Raw genomic sequence first — 19,977 nt, 5'->3', positions numbered from 1 at the left:
GTGAATCACAGCTGGGTATCAACACAATTTGTTATGTTAATATTGAAACATTTGACTGCCAAGGTCAAAGAGTGAAACCTACCAGTGTTGTGGCCTTTAGACTACCTGAAAAATATTCGTGGTCATTTTATAGTAAGGAAAAACATATCCAATTGTTTCTTAGGATAGAAGCAGTGGAGGAGAGAGAAAGAGAGCAAGCAACTTATAGCCTGTAATGGACAAAATCATCAATTTTAAAGTGCGTGTCAAAGAGTTTCCAGCCTGAGCAATCCATTTGTCTGAATTAATTTTATATTTTGTATTTGAAAGGAAGATGAAGATTTAATGACACTGATTATCATCATTGAAACTCGGCTTCACTATACCAAAGGCCAAATATTGTTGTATTGCTTTTATTCCTATGTCATTCAAGAGAACCCACAATTCTTCTGGCCGAAGAGACAGAAACATGATAACAACAGGGCCAGTATTGATAAGGGTAGCAAGTTTAGCTGTACCAAGGCGCACTGACAACAGTTTCAGATGCCTGACTCAGCTGCATGAACCCTGTGGCCCAATTTTTTGGCTGACAATCTGTGTCTGCTCCACTGAGAGAGAAAATTGACATTTTATGAGATTATTTGCATCAGCACCTATTTTTACCAATGTATATAATTCAAAGTAGTGAAGCAAAGTGTTAAAGAAAGTCTTTGGTGGTCAATGGGAGTTGTGTGTCTTATTTTAGTATTCCTCAGGTTATTTGACCAATATTAATCTGTGTGACTGCCAGGAGTTAGGTCACAGGACACTGCTAAGGGACAGACCAACAGGAAATCAGCAATGACAAAGATAAGACTCTATGGGGAAACAATGGGAAAGCCATAAATTAGGGATACCCCCTGCCAGCCACCAGCTAGTCTGGTGAGATGTATTCCTCCCAGTCCAAAATCAAGGCTCAAAGTGGCTCCTAACCCTTAAAGATGCTGGCCTCAGGAAAGAAGAGAGGACTAAGTGAGTTGCCAGCACACAGAGTCTGGCACGCCAAACATGGGGAGTGCAGCAAGGAGGCTGTCCCTCCCAACCCAGAGATGGGAATATGCTGGCCCTACCTGAGCTCTGGATAGAGTAAGCTTAGGTAGGAAACATGCAGTTAGGATGCTTTGCTAGGATAACCCCTTTTTCTAAATGCTATGTTTCCTATGGCAATTAAGTACTGACTTTTTTGTGAAGCTGTTTTTGAGTCACTTTCATCAGTTGTGGGTTCACTGAGAAAAAGGGATGACAGGTGCTAAATGCAGTTAGCCTGGTAGGTTAGCATGGTTGGTAAATAGCAGCAAGTTGTGTGGGGGTGAGGGGAGGCGTTTACAGCCCAGAGATCCAAGGTGGGAGTGATTAAACTACGTGGGGGTTCCACCCAGTGAGAGGTGCAGAAGCCAAGCCAGTCACTTGAAGGGTGCAGTTGGTAGGGACCAAAAGAGGTCTAAGGCATGGCTCACTTAGCAACTATGACCCCTTCATATGAGCTCTCTTGTATTATGCCCCACCCCACAAATGAAAACCATTCCTGACCAACAATGTCTTTTCCCTGCTGGAATCCTTTATGCCTGCCAGTTGCAAAATGGCAGTGCTCCACTTGTGATCTAGGCATCAAGCCAACAGCTTCTTCTGATACGGAGGCTGGTCTCAGTTTTAGTCTGAGCATTACATGGCAGAGAGAAGAGGTGCTGCCACTGACTCTCTCAACTTCCGCAATGTAGGAAGGAAACTGAAGCCACTCGGGAACCGTTATTCTTATGGAACACACAGTACAGCCATTGTGTCAGTACACACTGATTGAGAGATGGAGAAATGGCATCTTTCTTGTCACACTCCTGTTACACTGTGATAACTCCACATACTGCAATGAAAGCAAGACCAGAATCAGGCCCATGTTTGACATGGGCTGATCCCTAGTTCAGTATTTTCATTCTACAAATGTATCCTAGCAACTAAATCTCTCCATACATCCTGTTGTGACAAGTGCTATGAGAATGTACTTCGTTATCCCAGACCATCAAAATGATCCTTAGGAGGGGCATTATAGCTGGCAATAGTTAAAGCAGCTGTGTCTGTTCTAATTTGCACTGGAGGCTAGTTCGGGCCCTACTCAGTCCCAGGATACAAAGATGACTTAGAGTCACCCTTTTTCTTCCCATCAGCTGCACCTGCACTATGGCACCATGTGGAAGAGGCTTGGTAAGTGGTAGGGAGGAGGCCAAGTGGCCTTTTGCCTTCTACAGCACCCTGGCTGAGAGCTAGTCCAGCAGTGAACTGTATTTATTTACTCTGGGATCCTCCTATGGATGGTACTGGAGCACAGCAGTAGGGCCTAGCCAGTTGCAGCTGGTTCTTATTGAATCCTTGTTCTGTGGGGGAAGGGGAAGTAGTACAATCAATAGCTACCCTTTCACATATCTCCTGCCTTCAGAAATCTGGGAGATCCTTTCTCCAGGACTTAAGGTTGGGAGATATTGTCCTCTTCTAAAATCCCTCCCATTACAGGTTATGTTGTCAGGAAACTCTGCAAGGAAAGCAGTTCTCTTTCCTCCGGTCCCCCTTCTTATAAATCTTTCCACAGACACAAAATAATCTGGGCCTCAACATCCAATTGTGCCCTTAAATGTACTGGTGCCAGCTCCCACTGGCTGGTGAGTGTTTGGGCTCATTTCTCAGAGGAATTAACGGAGCTCTTTATATTCCTGTTAGATTTCCCTACCATCACAGCCCACTCTGTATCCCACTACACACAGGGCAACATTTGAAAAGCACATAAAAAGTTTTACCGAACAAGATCCAAGGGCTGGTATTTATACCACACTCCCCACGAGGCCCAGCATTCATAAAGCAGATGTCTGTGGTTTTCGGCTCCATGGGTTCTTATGGAATTTTTACTTCGGTAGCTTCCCTGAAATACAAATTTAAATATTAAACAAAATATACTCGCTGCTAAGAACTCTCCAATGTGTTTTAATTGAACAGTTTATATAAAATCCTTGCAGAAAAACAGAAAGACAAGTTTAGCATTGGTTTGGTTGAACTAGTTTGCCTTACAGGTTAATTTCTCTTAGACCTGTATTTGGTAACTGGCGCTATTCAGATCAGAGGTTGCAAACAGATGTCAGGTGGTCATGACCATCCTGTCCTTCCGTTCTGGTAATTAGGAGGGTGTTCCCAAAGCAGTCCTGATATGGAAAAGCAGGTTGCAGCTTGCAAAAGGTTAAGAACTAATAAGTCCCACTATCAAATCTTTATTCAAGGGAGGTGCATGCACAGCATAGTGTGTGGTGCAATTAGAACATAAAGGTGGGCTCTCAATGTTTACACTGAAATGAGAAATGTGGTGGCAGTTCAGGTGGGCATAGATTAAAGTTAGCATGGGTTTGAGTACCCAAGCTGCACTCAGATTTCCAATTGCTGTGTAGACACACCCTAAGACTAGAAATCAGGAATCCTTAGTTCCACTGCCTGTATTCTGCCATTAACTCAATAGCATGATCTTGGTCATGTCAACACTTCCATTTATGCCACCCTTGCCTCACACTGGTGTTGTAAGGTATAATCCATTAGTGTGTGTGAAATAACCATCTCCAAAGTGATACTAGCCATAGCTATGAAGGAGGCTGCTCACTTTGAGAGAGGTCTATTTAACATGCTGCTGATAATGGGAGTATTTCAGAAGAAGTAGTTGTGGGGCTATCAAGAGGTGGAGTAAACTCCTGAAGGGAGTAAAGGATTCAGATTGTTGCTTTCTAAAAACAAAAGAGGCTATTTTATTGTCTCATACACAGTTCCAAGGTGACGAGATGCCTCAGTGATGTGAACTAGGGATGTAACAGTATAGTCAATTAACTGATAAACAAAAGCTTTTAGGTTAATGCTATAGACTACACGCACTCCCACCCCCCACCCTCTGCCAGGAATTTTTTTTTTTAGCAGGCTGGCCAGCAGCCCAGCTCAGTCCCGGCTTGTGCCAGGTCCAGGACCTACTCCTGCTGAGGCTCTGCATTTAAAATGTATTAGGAACCAGGCGGTTAGGCAGCCTGGCTCAGATCCGGCTTGTGCCAGGTCCAGGAGCTCAGACTTCCCTCCCGACAGGGAGTGCCCAGGGACTATAGAATAGTTGACTATTCAATTAACTGATATTTAACATCCCAAATGTGGACAATAAAAGAACAAATATGCAATAGGTGAGCTTCTGCACAATTCTGTTTTAATAGATTTTATTAGCTTACAAGGTGGTCTCAAGTGTTCAAAAACAGTTTTGCACTTCAATATACAATGTAAGAGTAACTGTCAAAGTGATTCATTAAACCAGTCGGATTGTGTGTTGTGAAGAGCCAGCTGGTGACCTGATACTGGCTCCTCTTGTTTCTAGGTGCTACACAGTGTTCAAAGGAGTTAAAAAGCACATTAACCTCCCCTCCCCCACTGTTGCTTTTTCATACAAAACAATTTTGGTAGTTGCCACAGGGATTGCTAGTGAAAGAGTGGGAATGAGCTATGTGATTGCAAACGGGAGGGAAGTGGTGCCCTCAGATTCACTCTCTATTTGGATATGGTCCGCACCATGAAAATGTTTGAATACTCCTGTAATACACAAATTGTTACTATCACATTATTCATAGCCACCAAGGGAGGACAGTATGTGAGTGCGAAGCACAAGAATTTTCAGGAAGAGCCATCATTAAATGAAAGAAAGCAAAGAAAATGCTCACACCATGTGTGTAAGTAAGGAGTAACTCTCCACAGAAGCCAGTAGGGATACAATAGTGCAAGGGTGGCCAACTCATTACAGACAAAGAACCAAGGGAAAAAAGTTGAGAAAAAAATCTGCCCCTTTAAGAGCCACATGTGGCCCAAGCGGGCTTCTGTCAGCCACAGCATCAGATCTCGTTGCCCTAAGCGGCACCCTGGCCAGACAAGGAAAAAAGGTCAGAGCAGGGGAAAGCAGAACAGCCGTGAGTGCGGGAGCCGAGCTGCGGGTGCGGGAGCTGCAATTTTTCCTTTGAAGAGCCGCTGGTTGGCCACCCCTGCAATGGTGTAAAACTAGAAAAGGAGGAGATTCAGGTTCACCGACATTGGTATTAAAGTTGAATTAAGAGCCACAAAGAAATGTTAGAAAAGTACCTCATGAAGAGGAAATGCAGCTTCATAGGAGCCATTAGTAAGCAATCGATTCAGACCTAAAAGCCAAAAATATTAAGTTAATTTTAAGCAGGGAGCAGGGGAGGAGGGATAAAATAACTGTAAAATGACGAGGGCAAAATACATTTTCACGAGAAATTGGTAAATGAAGTGCAGTGAAAGGCACAAGTAAAGACTTTCCGTAGGGTTATCCGTGGAGCACATACAAATACAACATTCAGGTACTTGCTACCATATTTCATCTTACTATTCACAACTTGCAACTTGTCGTGCTTTGAATTTAAGGCTTTGACGGGGAGTTTTACTGCAATGAAGCCAAAGGAGCTACACTGGGGCTGACTTTCACCCCAAATATTTTGGTCTAATAATCATATAAGAAAGCCTGTGTGAGGATATATTTGGAACCTTTGTTTAGATGAGATGCCACATTTCTTGGCAGTCTGCACATTTCAGACAAAAGGTTTGAATTTTTGTACTGTAGTGTAACTAACCAATGAAAACCTTGATTGCTATTTGAAAACTATCATTACATATATTTAACTTAATGCTTTGAAAGCTGTTGGATCAATGGCCTAGAGCAGGGGTGGGGAACATATGGTCCCTGGCTTGCCTGGATCCGACCTCTGAGGCTGGGGTCCCCCCCCCCCAGCATTGTGGAGTCTGCACTGGCACTCCATCCCCACTATCCCACCATGGGGCTGGAGCACACAAAATCTATTAGCCTGGTGGTCAGCAGCCCCCGACCCAAAAAAATATTCCCCACCCCTGAGAAGATTGAAGCTATCTATGGACAGCACAGCCACAAGGCAGGTAGTAGCAGCATGAAACCCAACAACATACCCCACTTCTGACCCAAAGGGAATGACAGTTCATTCTCTGTCCATTAAAGCTTTGGCCTCTCAGACAAAACTGACGTGAAGTAGTTGGTGCCAGCTGAGCTTTAGATGACTTTACTTGGAAAGTTACTGAAAGGTCACTACACAGCTATTCGACAGTACAGTATTTGCTGGTAACTTTGGGGATGTTCAAACTAGTGACCCAGAGGCAAAAGACTCCATATCCTATTCATAATCTGCTGAGAAAATCTTATAAGATGACTACAGTGAGAATCATCTGCCAGAGTGGTGTTTACTCATGAAAGCTTATACCCAAATAAATCTGTTAGTCTTTAAGCTGCCACAGGACTCCTTGTTGTTTTTGCAGATACAGACAAACATGTTTACTTCTGAGAGAAGCATTGGTTTACCATAAATATCATTTTTGCTTGTACTGTTTTGCTGATCTCTGCTATGGGTCAGATCTTGGTCCCTGGTGCATCTACAGGCAGTCCACGAGTTACGCGGATCCGACTTATGTCGGATCCGCAGTTACAAACGGGGATTTCTCACCCCAGAGGACTGGAGCGGCAGGACGCCTGGTCCCGCCGCCCGCCTCCTCCGGGGCGAGAAAAGCTGCTCCCTGTCTCCCTGGTCTGCTGGGGGGGGGGGGGGGGGACGCAGCTAGTGCCCCCCCAGCAGACCAGGGAGACATGGAGCAAAGCCGGGGGCCTGTAGTAGAGCAGGTGGGGCACTACCGGTTGGTCCTGCAGCACCGCTCCTTGGTGCTACTGGACCAACCCGGCAGCACCCCAGCTGCTCTGCCCCAGGCATCCCCAAGTCAGCCGCTGCTGAAACTGACCAGCAGTTGACTACAGGAAGCCTGAGGCAGAGTTGCTCTGCCCTGGGCTTCCTGGAATCAGCTGCTGATCAGTTTCAGCAGCAGCTGACTTGGGGACGCCTGGGATTCTTAAGTTGAATCTGTATGTAAGTGGAACTGGTGTCCCGATTCAGCCGCTGTTGAAACTGATCAGTTTCAGCAGCGGCTGATGCCAGTTCCGACTTACATACAGATTCAACTTAGGGACTGTAGGTTTGTTCTTATCTTGTACGTAACCCGGGGACTACCTGTACTGTGTGAAGCTCATCAGAGCTGTTTAGCCTGGCTAGGTTCCCACACTTCCAATGCCTACACAGAAGATACTGATACTACAGTGGTGGGGCCATGAATGGAGAGCTAGAAACTGGGATCCTGAGGTAAATAAGAGAACACAGTGGTCCAGGCAGTGACTGCAGGTGGCATTTGCAGCCCCCCAACTCTTCCCATTACTAATGGAGGAGGGATCTGATTCCAACCACAGTGCTGAGGATGGTGTCAGGGAGACAGAGCATGTGTGGTGCTTCCCTAATTCTGGGAACAGGAAGAAAAAGGTTCCTCCCTAGCTTGTTGACAGCTTGGAAACTGAATGGGCTTTGCTACCCCAGCAAGGCTCACCCAGCTGAGAGTTCGGACACGGCGTGTGCCAGGAGCAGCACAAAGGTCTACAGGAATGAAGAACATTCTTCCTCATGGCAGCCAAAGAAGGGGGGTGGGAAGCAAACCCATACCTGTGTCAAGACACCATTTTATGCTGAGGAAACTGAGTTCTCCACTAATCTTGTCTCCCTCTCCCCCTATGGAAAGGAAGCGGGGAACTGCAATAACCTCCATGACCTCAGTGTGCAAAGGAACAGAACAGGGATTCATGGAGGATTGTTGGAGTCTGAAACTAGGGGCTGCATGAGTTTCCCCATCCCTCCTAGCTCCTCCATGCTTTGGTCCAAGGAGAGTGGCAAGTTTTCATTTTGGAATGGGCCTTGCATGTCTCTTGTTTACCTTGTATCAGTCTTTCATGGAAAAGCAGCCCGGCATTTTATTGTCTCATCTTCAAAATGACTGAGCATACCAAGGAAAAGTTACTGCCATGGACATTTCTGAGCTATGTACCAAGAGAAGAGATTTTAAAAAAAAAACCAAAGCTGACCTATGAGCATGCTCAGGCTTTATTGATATTTACACCAAATTAAAAAGCATCTTGTTGAGCACTTACCAATTTTGTTTTTCCCTTCTTCGTATTTCACTCTTTGTAAAATATGATGTACTATTCTACTTCTTGTAGCATTGTTGAAGAAAGTGTCTTTGTTGTGTATGATGAAGCTAAATAAAAAGCAAACAAGATTGGCTCATGAATAAATACAATACTTCAAGTATAAATATAATTTGAAATAAACGTTAAGTTTTATTAATTTTTACAGAACATAAAGAATCTACAGCAAATGAGTGAAGTACAAGGAATACATGATAAAGGAACTGAGACAATGATTCAGTTCAGCACAATAGGAAATTTCTGCTCTTTATGGGGGTTTTAAGACAAGACTAAAGAGAACATGTTTGCAGAAGATCTTGCTACTTAGTCATTTACTTTCACAAGTCTTAAGTTTAAAAATGTTTAAAAATTGCATAATGCAGGCACGCCATTTGCAAAGAAATGAGATTTAAAAGTGCTGCTCTACAAGACACAGATCAGATTAACAAGGAGTCCCGTGGCACTTTAAAGACCAACAGATTTATTTGGGCATAAGCTTTTGTGGGTCAAAACCACTTTGTCAGATGTGGAGTAGTACACCAGCCTGAATCTCTGTTTATAGAAGTTTCCTATGTTTGGCATCAGGTATTTCCCTTTGTGGTGTTTGCTGCCACCTTAACAAAAAAATTCAACACTTTACTTTCAACTTATTTAACAATATACAGTCGATGAAATCCTGGCCCCACTGAAGGCAATTCCTAAACTCACACTGCCTTCAACAGAGGCAGTATTTCACGTAGGATATTCATCAGATCCCATTTAATGCTCTTATAGCATGACTAGACCTGGCTTTTAAAATTATCTTTTTTTCCCTACCCTACCTCATTTGCGTTTCTACCAGCAGTTGAATGTGTATAAGTCCAGCCCCCACATGTGGTGTTTCTGACTTACTTCACTTCATTGATGGGGAGGGAAATCTGTTTGCTTTTTCAGTACTGGAGTGCTATTAACTTTCCCTCAGCTAGCAATCTCACTAATGTGAGATTTATTTCTGTGGAATTTCTTTAGGCATGACTTAATACTGCCTGCCCTTTTTGCCTTTTACGGAGCTAACAGCAGTTTTTGATATTTTTCCATTCTTCCTTTAATGGTACTCATGCCTCTTCCCCTCTTTTGTATCCTGAGCAAACTGCACTATTCCTTTCTCTCCCACACTGTACAACTACAGCACTAGTTTATAGGGATGGGAGAAAATTATCAGAGTACAGAGACTCTCCCTGATCTTTTCTCCTCAAGTTGAATTGAACCAAAATCAAAAGAAGTCTGGTTAATTTTGCCCTCCATTATATTTCATTTTTATTCACTTGTCCTTTTTTACTTTCAGGTTCTGCTTGGGACTGTGATTGGGCCTTCGGTGGCCAGGCAGCCTTGTGGCTAGATCATTGGTTAAGGCAGCGGTGGCCAATAAGTGGCCTGGATGCAGTTCACCAGGGTTAGCCCCTTGCAGGCCGCCCAACACTTTTTTTACCTGCGCAATCACAGGTATGACTGCTCGGAACTCCTGTTTGCTGTTGCCAGCTAATGGGAGCTGTGGGAAATGGCGCAGGCTGGGTCACTACGTCCAACAGCTCCCATTGGCCAGAAATAGCAAGCCACAGCCAATGGGAGCTGTGTGTGGCCGTGGACCAGTGGATGTGCAGGCAAATAAAGCATCTGGCGACCCGCCGGTGACTAACTAAGATGAACTGCATCTGACCCACAGGTCATTATTGCCCATCCCCAGGTCAGGGCTGTAATGGAACCTGACCTCTCCTTTTCCCTCAGGTCCTGAGTCTTCCCAGCTGTCAGGCTACAGGAGCTAGTTTGGGGCATAGCCCTGCTAGTCTAGTTTTCCCACAGTTGGGATATGGGGTAGACTAGCTTAACTCACAAGCTTTCTTTAAGCCCTGCTATGCTGGGCAGTAGTCTCTTTGTTCCTTCAATGGGGACCAGAAGCAGAAATGTTAGAACATCATGAAAAAAGCTGGCCTCACAGTACTGCTTGTCCCAACAAAAACAAAGAGTCCTGAAATCTCCTGAGAAAGCTTGTGTAAGATCTCATTCTGAGAGGTTGGGACACGCAGCTACATTTTTGGGTTCGTATCCAAATGGAACCACCAAAACAAAATTTCCTTTCTATCTTCCACAACATAATGTGATCTAAGAATAGGGAAAGTTCTTACACTGCTCTTTCCACACCATAAGTGCGCACATATCTTCACACAGGTTTTGGAACTGGAAAGGATATGTCTTCGCTACAGAGTTATTTACCCTCAATTTAACTCCTAGCATGAGTGAGCAGGCCAAATGCATTTTAAAACCAGCAGCTGTGAATCTCAGAGCCTGAATCCACAGACCAGTTGGGCTCATAATACAGAGCTAAAAAACAGCTAAAACCTTCAGGCTGGGGCTAGGGATGGGGATGGGCATGAGAGCCAGAGCTCCAGCCTGAGCTGTAACTTCTACAATGCTATTTTTAGTGCTATAGCTCAAACCACAGGAGCAGTGAAGATAAGCAACTCTTATTACAGGGGTAGCCATGTTAGTTTGAATCTGCAAAAGCGACAAGGAGTCCTGTGGCACCTTATAGACTAACAGATTTATTGGAGCATAAGCTTTCGTGGGCAAAGACCTGTAGGAGAACACTTCAATCTTCCTGGACACACAGTAGCAGGTTTACAGGTAGCCATCCTGCAACAAAAAAACTTCAAGAACAGACTTCAAAGAGAAACTGCAGAGCTACACTTGATCTGCAAATTTGACACAATCACTTTAGGATTAAACAAAGACTGTGAATGGCTAGACAACTACAAAAGCAGTTTCTCCTCTCTTGGTTTTCACACATCCACATCAGCTGCTAGAAGTGGGCCTCATCCTCCCTGACTGAATTGACCTCATTATCTTTAGCCTTACTCTTGATTGGTACTCTTTTCTTATGCCTGTATATTTATAGCTGCCTCAGAAATTTCCACTACATGCATCTGATGAAGTGGGTCTCTGCCCATGTAAGCTTATGCTCCAATAAATCTGTTAGTCTATAAGGTGCCACAGGATTCCTTGTTGCTTTTGCAGCTCTTATTGTTGAAGTTTACCACTTCCTTGGGTTTGCATTTATTGTCAAATGATCTAAGAAACTTCAGTCTCAACCCAAGATTATTTCTCCTTCCTGACCTCAGATGGCAGCTCTTTCTGCCCCTCTTCTAAGGGATACATAAACCCTTTACAGCCTAGATTGGAGCTAGTGATCCCTACCGGATCTGGCTTCAAGCATAAACCACCATGAGTCAGCAGAATCATTCTGCTTCTGACTGCAGTATCATCCTAAACTCTGGCATCCTGCCACAGCTAACTTGTCATGTTCTATAACAGGCATAAACTCAAAGACATGTATAAAGCAGATTTGGCTTTTAAAAAAAATATTTCAGCATTTTTTTTCCAATTCTTTCAGTTGATGTCCACCTGACTTCCCTCCCCAAGGTCTCCCTTTCTGGGTAGCAGTAAATACAAGTGACTCTCACAGCTGCTTTTGAGACATACTCACTCAGCAGCTAACATTCCTTATCTGGGTTCATTCTACCCGTTAACCAGATAAGACAACAAAGAGGTTTGTGCATTTTCCTTGCCTAGGGAACAGTTTTTGTTCAGTACTTCTGTTCCTGAAATTTGGACTATGATTATTAAACAAAAATAATCATTTTTATCTTTAGGAAACCTTTAGGGTATGTTTGGATAAATCTTTGAGTCACTTATTTTAGCAAACTGATTAGCTCATGTATAGTAGAACATGTATATTTAAAAATTAACAGTATGTGTAGTGTGCTAGGCACTTTACAGACATGCCTGGAGCATAAAACAAGGTTTCTTCCCCATAGAGCTTCAATCCATTAGCTTGAGCCTACAACCCATACCATACGCCATGTGCAGTCCTTGCTCATATACAGGCTCCAACTGATGCTAACAAGACTACCCAGATGAGCAAAGATTCCAGGTTCAGTCCTTAATTATAGCTCATTTTTGAAAATGTCATATAGCTGAAATGTTTTGCTCTTGTGTTTGTTACACTATATGCCACAAAAGAAGGTTAATTGCTTTGAAATGAAGTTGGTAGCTTCCTTAATTAGGCTTCAAACTGGAGAAAAACTATCTTGCCACAGCTAACAAGGCAGAATAAAGGCAATAACACAAACTGTCATCTAAAGAATGATAGCAAACTATGCAAAGGCAATGAAGAACAAAAGACCCGATTAATTCCTTTTGATAAAATCTATCTGGGGAATTTTTCAGGTTGTAAACTTCCATCATACAAATACTTTGGGGCCAAATTCTGCTGTCATATGAGTGTGTTTAACTCTCTCAATAGACGTTCTGTGCCTATGCCTGGGAGCAGATTGTGTCCCTTTTTAGTTTTAAACTTACTTGAGGAAACAAAGGGCAGGAAATCTTCCATTAACAAAGAGACAATTTAAAATTTAATCACCCCATGACCTGGAGGCCGAGTTGTAGTGCTTACATTTGCCAGCTCTTCTTTGGCATGGCACGCCAAGTATCAGGTTGTCAGGGTGCAAGCCCCCTACCATGCATCAGTGCCCCCTGACTGTCCTCATCTAGCCCGTCTCAGGGCAAGTTACAGTCTGTATGGGTTGCTCATCATTGGCATTTTGTCTCAACTGCTCTACTTACTTAGTCAGCCTCATGATCCGCCCGCAAACCAGGGGCTTTGTCTCCAGCCCCTAGCCAGGGGGAGTCTTGGCTGACCCTCTTCCAGCTGTTGCTGGCTGTCCCCAGCTTGTCTCCCTCCAAGAAGCTCCTGCTTCCTCTGCAGTCAGCTCTCCACTGGCCCTCCCTAAGCAAACTGTGCTTCCCTATTTATAGCTGGCAGCTGGGCTCTCACTCGCCCTAATGGCTTCAGCTGGGCTTTTCCAAGCCAACCGGCTTTTCTGTGTAGCTGACAGCTGGGCTCTCATTAGCCCAACAGCTTCAGCTGGTCTCTCTATTCCCGCCCTGGCTCAGGGCCTGAGTCTTGGTCTTAAAGGGGCCAGTGCAGGGCAAGCGCTCTGTCACACAGGTGTCCAAGTCAAACCACTGATTCTAACAAGAGTGGAATCTAAAACATTCTATTACAGGGGTGGCAAACCCATTTAACAAAGAGAGCCAAAACAGCAGCAGAAAAAATGTGGAGAGCTGCACCAGAATTGTCAAGCAAAAAAAAAAAAAAAAACCCAAAAATTGTAAAAAGGAGGCTGCCCCTTTAAGATGACTGCCATCTTGGGTGCCATTTTTAAAACCCCGCGGCTCCAACCTGGTAAGCACAAGGAAACCGGGGGAGGGCAAGAAAATGGGCAAGGGCCATTTGGGGGTGGCGCATGGCTGTTCTATTAGTAGTTAAGGGCTAGAAGTTCTAGTCAGATGGCCTGAACCTAGGAGAAGCTGAACACCCACAGTTCCTGTTAAATGCAATAGAAGTTGCAGATATTCAGCACTTAGGCTGAGCGTTAGTAATCATAAGAGCTATGGAAGCTGTATAGAAAGGGGGCAAGATTTTCCTTATTATGGGGAAAGAGCTTTCCCTCCACTATCCCTGAAAATATACCCCCGACTAACTAGTTTCTTGCAATTACTTTTGGGGTGTGGCAACGGAAGCCCTTACTACTGAACCAGCAGAGGCAGAAATATTATCATCATAAGCAACATAACTCTATAACAGTGGTTCTTAACCTGGCGTGCACGCACCCCTTGGTTGTGCAAGATGCCATTTCTGGGGGTGCGAGACATGCCAGATTTTTATGCTAGAACTTAGGTTTAAAACTGACCTACTTCAATGATTTTTAATAAGGGGTGTGAGAACATATTTTGAGAACCAAAGGGGTGCAGTAAGGTTAAGAACCACTGCTCTATAAGTGTAAAGTGAGAATTTCAATACGCAACGTATTTTCCCATTTCCAAGTGGGTATATCATTGCTTCCATCTATGCATTTCCGTTTTGTGCAGAATATGACATAATAGAGGCTATATACATTTATCTATAAGAAAATGTCCCCTTTGACAACTCCCAGCTGTGGGCAGAATGGGGCTGGATTATTTTTGGGGATCCGTTCATTTCTTTACCTATTTCAAAGCAGGCACATCACTGCAAAGTATCATAGGTGCAGCAGCACATCTTGAAAGTAATAAGGCTCCCTCTCCCTTGTGACTTTAAATTGGTTTGTCCAGGAACATTCACCAGAGATGTGGTTTATCTGTTTTCAGGGAAATCTGCTGCTTCTGTACAGTTTATCAGCTTATTAAAATTGCAAGAACTGGAAAGGATTCAGTGAAATGATTAAGCAGTGTTTACAGCTTCGGGTGCACAAAGATTTTGAACAGGAACATCCCAGGGGGAAATGGGATCAACCTTATAAAAAGCCAGGAGGAAGAAAAGATGGCTGCCCAAACAAATGACAAGAGGGATTTTGAATCCTAGTGCCCTGCTCTCCTCCTATGGTTTAAGCGAGATGGTAGGACAAAGCAATGCACACCATGCCGCACGATTAAAATTTAACACAATTCGGACCCTACAGTGAGAATGTGCCCTATCATCAAATACAAAGGCCTCACCAGATGTAACTACAGAATGCCCACTGCCCAAAAAAAGGCAAGGAACTTGTCACAGCAATCAAACATGCTGGAATTAAATGTGAAGTAGTTTCCATCATATATAGACTTTTATAGCAGGGGTGGGTAATCTTTTTTGGCCTTAAGGCTATATCTTGGTATGGAAATTGTATGGAAGGCCATGAACGCTCACAAAATTTGACACTTGGGTACAGGAGGGGTTGAGGGTACCAGCTGAGGATGCAGGCTCTGGGATGGGGCCAGAAAAGAGGAGTCCAAGGTGCAGGAGGGTGCTCCAGGCTGGGACTGAGGAGTTCGGAGGGCAGGAGCAGCTCTTGGCTAGGGTAGGATGCATGTGAGGGTTGAGGGCTCCGATTGGAGGGAGCAGGGGATAAGTGGCTTGAGTTTCAGGAGGGTTCTCCGTGTTGAGAGCAAAGGGTTTGGAGGATCAGAGCTGAGGGCAGTCTGTTGGGACACGGAGGGTGGAGGAAGGAACACGGGTGTAGGATCCAGATGGTGCTTATCTGAAATGACTCTTGGAAGCAACAGCCTGTCCCCCATTTGGCTCCCTCATGGAAGTGGGGCCACATGGCTCTACATGCTACCCCATCTTCAGGCAACCTGTGCAGCTCCTATTGGCCATGGTTCCCAGCGAAGGGGAGCTACAGAGCCAGTTATCTGGGCAGGAGCAGCACACAGAGCTCCCTGGCTGCCCCTGCATCCAGGAGCCATGTGGAGCAGGTCTAGGCAAGCCATGGATCCCATTTCCCAGCTGGAGCATCAGAACAGGCTAAGCGCCTGACCCTGCTTCCCAGCAGGAGATCAAGGACTAGATTAAAAGACCCTATGAGCCAGATGCGGAACACCAGCCATAGTTTGCTCAGCCCTGGTTTACAGTTTGGTTCACTGATTCTCAGCATGCCACAGTACAAATTGTTCCCGTGACCCCCAATAGAAATTCTGTCAAACCACATTCAATTACAGCTCCTGCTGGCATGGGAGGCATTAGTTGTACTGACACCACCAGCTCTGATACACAATATGCAAACACCACTGAACTGTCATCCAGCCAGGTATGAGATAGCTCTGTGAAGCTTGAAGGCTTGTCCCAAACCCTAACAGAAGTTGGTCCAATAAAATATATTACTTCATCTACCTTCTCTCTTTCGTACCTTGGGATCAACATGGCCACAACAACATTGCAAACATCCATGGAAGATACTGAATATTGCTGTTTAAAATGGACACTTCACAACACAAAGAAGGAAGCCAGACTGAACACCAATATCTATTTCCTGATCAAATGCAAGAAACAAAACATCCTCCCCAGAGAATTCACCATTTAGAACCCTCTGTCCTCTACATACGACTCCAATGATGCTGAACAGCTCTGGAAAAGAATCTCTGAAAAGCTGACAACCTCCTGCACCTTATATATTCTAGACCGCCTCAGACAAGAAATCATCATATTCCCTCACACACCGGAAGGAAAAAAAAAATCAGGAAATCTATCTGGCAGAACATGCCAGAAACCCAAAACACTTATCAAAACAAAACAAAGAACCAGCCACTTGCTGACAGTCATCTGACAGCAAAACAAAAACTGAATCCAAGTACAACACCTCTACAACCAACAGAATACCATCTCTAGGAGAAGCCATGATACCAGATAGAAGTTACACGACATCCCAACATCATAATCGATCAAGACTACCCCTAACCAGAACCTCTTCCAGGGACAGTACTGCTGACCCTCCTTAGAACCTGATTCTATATTAACATGGAGAACTAAAATAATCCTTCCACCAACTCCATCTCAAGGAATTATTTCACAACCATCACATTCCCACTGACAGTCATTAAAAAAAAAAAAAAAAAAAAAAGAATACTCTGACTAGATACATCCCAGCAGATGAAACCACACACAGGACTGTTCCATTAATTTCCTCAGGGGAAAAATTGTGAGATCTTCAATACACATTACATCCACAACAATCCGGGTGCCATCTAGAGGACATCCAGTCTCTGACATCCAGTCATCAGTGTTCAAACAAGCAGACAAACAGGGTACCATCATAGTTCTTAATCATGATGACTACTTCAATAAGACCAAGAGAGCTCTCTGACACCACCTACAATTCAGAATTCAAAAGCCCTCCTCACCACACAGGAATTTTAAAAATACCAACAAATCCTTCCACAAATAACTAAAAGAAAAATTCGACCACCTCAACCCGCACCCCTTTCCATGAACCTATGCCAGTGACCTTCTGCATGCTTCCTAAAATACACAAACAAGGAAACCCAGGCAGACCTATTATGTCTGGACACACACTCTTACTGAAAGAATATTAGGACTCACAGGAACCAGTTTCCTCCAAGATATTTCACAACATTAACTTCCCCTATAACACCATTCCTGCCACCATGGATGTCACCTCTCTGTACACCATCTCTCATTGCGATAGTATTGCTGCCTTCCTCAGTAACCTACAAGATAACATACAGCCTTCAGAAATCTGCCCTAACCACATCCCCAAATTCATCCATTTCATCTTCACCCACAGGCACTCAGCTATCACAGAAGAGAGTGTGTAGGATACACACCCACACACCTTCAGTAAATAAATACACTCCAACTGAGAAATACATAACATCATGAAATGGGTAATCCAGATAGCCTGGGAGAACCTCCTTCTATACAGAAAAAAATCCCACTCAACCCTCCCGCCCCAGCACCCTTAGTTGTTACCTACTAATTCATATTGGAATCCATATGGGGTGTCATCAGACACAACCCAGACTTGATGGGGATCACATCCTGAGATAAATCTTTCCTGAATTCCTGCTTCTGGCCTTCAAACAACCTCCCAACTGCATTGGGCTTATTATAAGGAGCAACCTGTGGTGTACCCCAACCAGTGTATCAAATTCCCCACATTGCCCATGTAGGTGAAACCCAATATCACTATGCATCTGAATGAACTCAGTGCATGCGTCCCCTTCCCAGACCTCAGATCTGCCCGGAGTGCATAGCACAATACTCTGGACAGCAGTTTAAAGGGCCCGGGGCTCAGGCTACCACCGCTGTCAAAGTAGCAGCAGTGGCAGCCGGGAACCTCTGGTCTCTTTGAACTCCAGGCCCAGGGGAAACTGCCCCCTTTGCCTGCTCCTTCCCCCATCAGCGGGCCCGCACGCAGGTGAATACTTTTCACTCCATATCTGACTTCTCTGTCCTCAAAATAAACCTGCATAGCACCTTCTGAAGATGAGCCTAGGAACTTAAGGTCATAAATATTCCAGACACCAAAATATATGGACTTAACAGTCACTGGTTTTATGGCTTATTGCAACAATTTGTAATACACCCCACTGCCTGCTAATCCTTAATTACATACTTCATTTCAAATAGTCCACAGCATGTGTGACCTCCTTGTGCTTAACTGTCTCTCCCAACTTGTGTTGAGTTAAGACAATCTGGTTATGTTCCCCAAACCTGAAAAAGAGCTTTGTGAAGCCTGAAAACTTCTCTCTTCCACTAATAGAAATTGGTCCAATAAGAGATATTACTACACCTACCTTGTTTCTTTTATATGCTAAGACCTACACCTCTAATACACACTTCAAATAACTAAAATTTTTTAATCTATCCTGACATTGTCCTAGAATAGCCCTCCTCGGCTTGAGGTGGCATGATCGCTCATGGGACTATTTTCCATTTACTATCTTAGTGTTTTATTCAATTATATGGTAGCTAAATCTTTAACAAGGAGAAGAATTATTTTTCACGTTTTCCTTTGAAAGAAAGGGAAAGGGAAAACAAATCCTGACACTCAGCTTGAAATCTCTATACACTAATTCAGAGAATTTTCCTAATGAGGAGGTAGAGAGTTAGAAATTCACAGCTAATTACTACAGTTTCCATTCCCAGCTGAGCTGCTGTTCATTTTACAACATAACTAAGATGCAGTGTAATAATGATGAATTACTGTGATCTCTGAAGGAAAAAGTTGTTTCAGATCTTGTACAGTGAACATTCCTATAAATCGACAGCCTTTAGAAAAATTATTGCCTGTATAAAAAGATCCTTAATGAGCCACAGCCATGGGAGGACAGGAACACCTAGTACTGGTCTAAACTAGGACTTCATTTTGAAATTACCCCCCACCCAGGTCGAATTTGTAAGTGGAACAGTCACACTACTAAGCCCGTTATTTCGAAATAATGGGCCACGGAATTTGAAATCCGTACTCCTGCTTTTTATCAGGAGTAACGCTAATTCCAAAATAATTATTTTGAAATAACAGTAGTGTGGATGTTCCAGTGCTGCTAATTCAAACTAATTACTCCCCAGTCCTTCCTGGGGCTTTAAGTCCAAGATAGCACATGCACATTAACAGAGCCTGCCTCGGACTAATTTCAAGGCTTCCCTGTAGTGTGGACATGCTAGTTTGAATTTGTTAAATTGGGAGTTAAGTCAAATTTAGTGATTTCAAAATAATTTCCTAATGTAGCATGGCCCTAGTGGCCAGACTATTATTTTCAATAGTTTCCCTTTTCCTTCCCAGACTTCTAAAAAGTGTGTCTGGTGAACTGCCACACTGGGTCTAAATTCTGACAACATTGACAGCTGAAGCATTGACAGTCTGATATGGAAGGGTATGATATCAGCATGCCACACAATATTCTAATTAAACATTAATTCAGCTTTGATCTGCTTCCTAGGTCATTGCTGACCTCAGAACATATCATTATCAATGTTGTGATGCGTGTGTGTGTGTGTGTGTGTGTGTGTGTGTTAAATTTGCCCCTCAACTCGCCAAATCTGTTTTGCTTCTCCCTCCTCAGCTTTGCAGTGCATATTCATGCATTCATAGATTCCAAGACCAGAAAGGACCATTGTGATTGTCTAATCTGACCGCCTCTACAACACAGTCCATAGAACTTCTTCCAAATAATTCCTAGAATGTATCTTTTAGAAAAACATCCAATCTCAATTTAAAAATTGTCAATGATGGAGAATCCACTGAACTCTAGCTAAACTGCTCCCGTACATCACATAATTAATTCAAGGAGTCATTTGATTCAAACAAACAAAAAGTTTAAAAAGTGGTTTATGGATGAAGTACACCAACAATTGTAGTTCTAGTGCTCAGACTTGAAATTTTGTAAGTAACTTTTGGATTTGCTTTCCTGTGAAAGGTGGGTAATGATCCACATCATTTAAAAGTGAACTGAAATGCTTTCTTTAGAAAATGTCTGATAGCCTAAATACAGAACGTGACTCCACTAAAAAATAATAA

The 19,977-nt window shown here is 43.7% G+C and overlaps 1 protein-coding gene across 4 annotated transcripts in view; it reads right to left on the bottom strand.

Moving 5' to 3' along the window:
• ANO4 (anoctamin 4) overlaps window positions 1-19,977 on the bottom strand; it is a 326,447-nt gene that overhangs the window by 67,518 nt on the left and 238,952 nt on the right. For all 4 annotated transcript variants that reach the window (XM_075934238.1, XM_075934244.1, XM_075934250.1 and 1 more), the window contains 3 exons: window positions 8,069-8,175; window positions 5,146-5,201; window positions 2,802-2,923 (listed from right to left, as the gene is read on the bottom strand). In XM_075934238.1, the coding sequence (XP_075790353.1) occupies window positions 2,802-2,923; window positions 5,146-5,201; window positions 8,069-8,175 (285 nt within the window). The remainder of the gene's footprint in view (window positions 1-2,801; window positions 2,924-5,145; window positions 5,202-8,068; window positions 8,176-19,977) is intronic.

The sequence above is a fragment of the Pelodiscus sinensis genome, chromosome 1, assembly GCF_049634645.1.
Source record: "Pelodiscus sinensis isolate JC-2024 chromosome 1, ASM4963464v1, whole genome shotgun sequence".
NCBI classification, from domain to species: domain Eukaryota; kingdom Metazoa; phylum Chordata; order Testudines; family Trionychidae; genus Pelodiscus; species Pelodiscus sinensis.
This window is presented reverse-complemented; position numbering and strand designations above follow the sequence as displayed.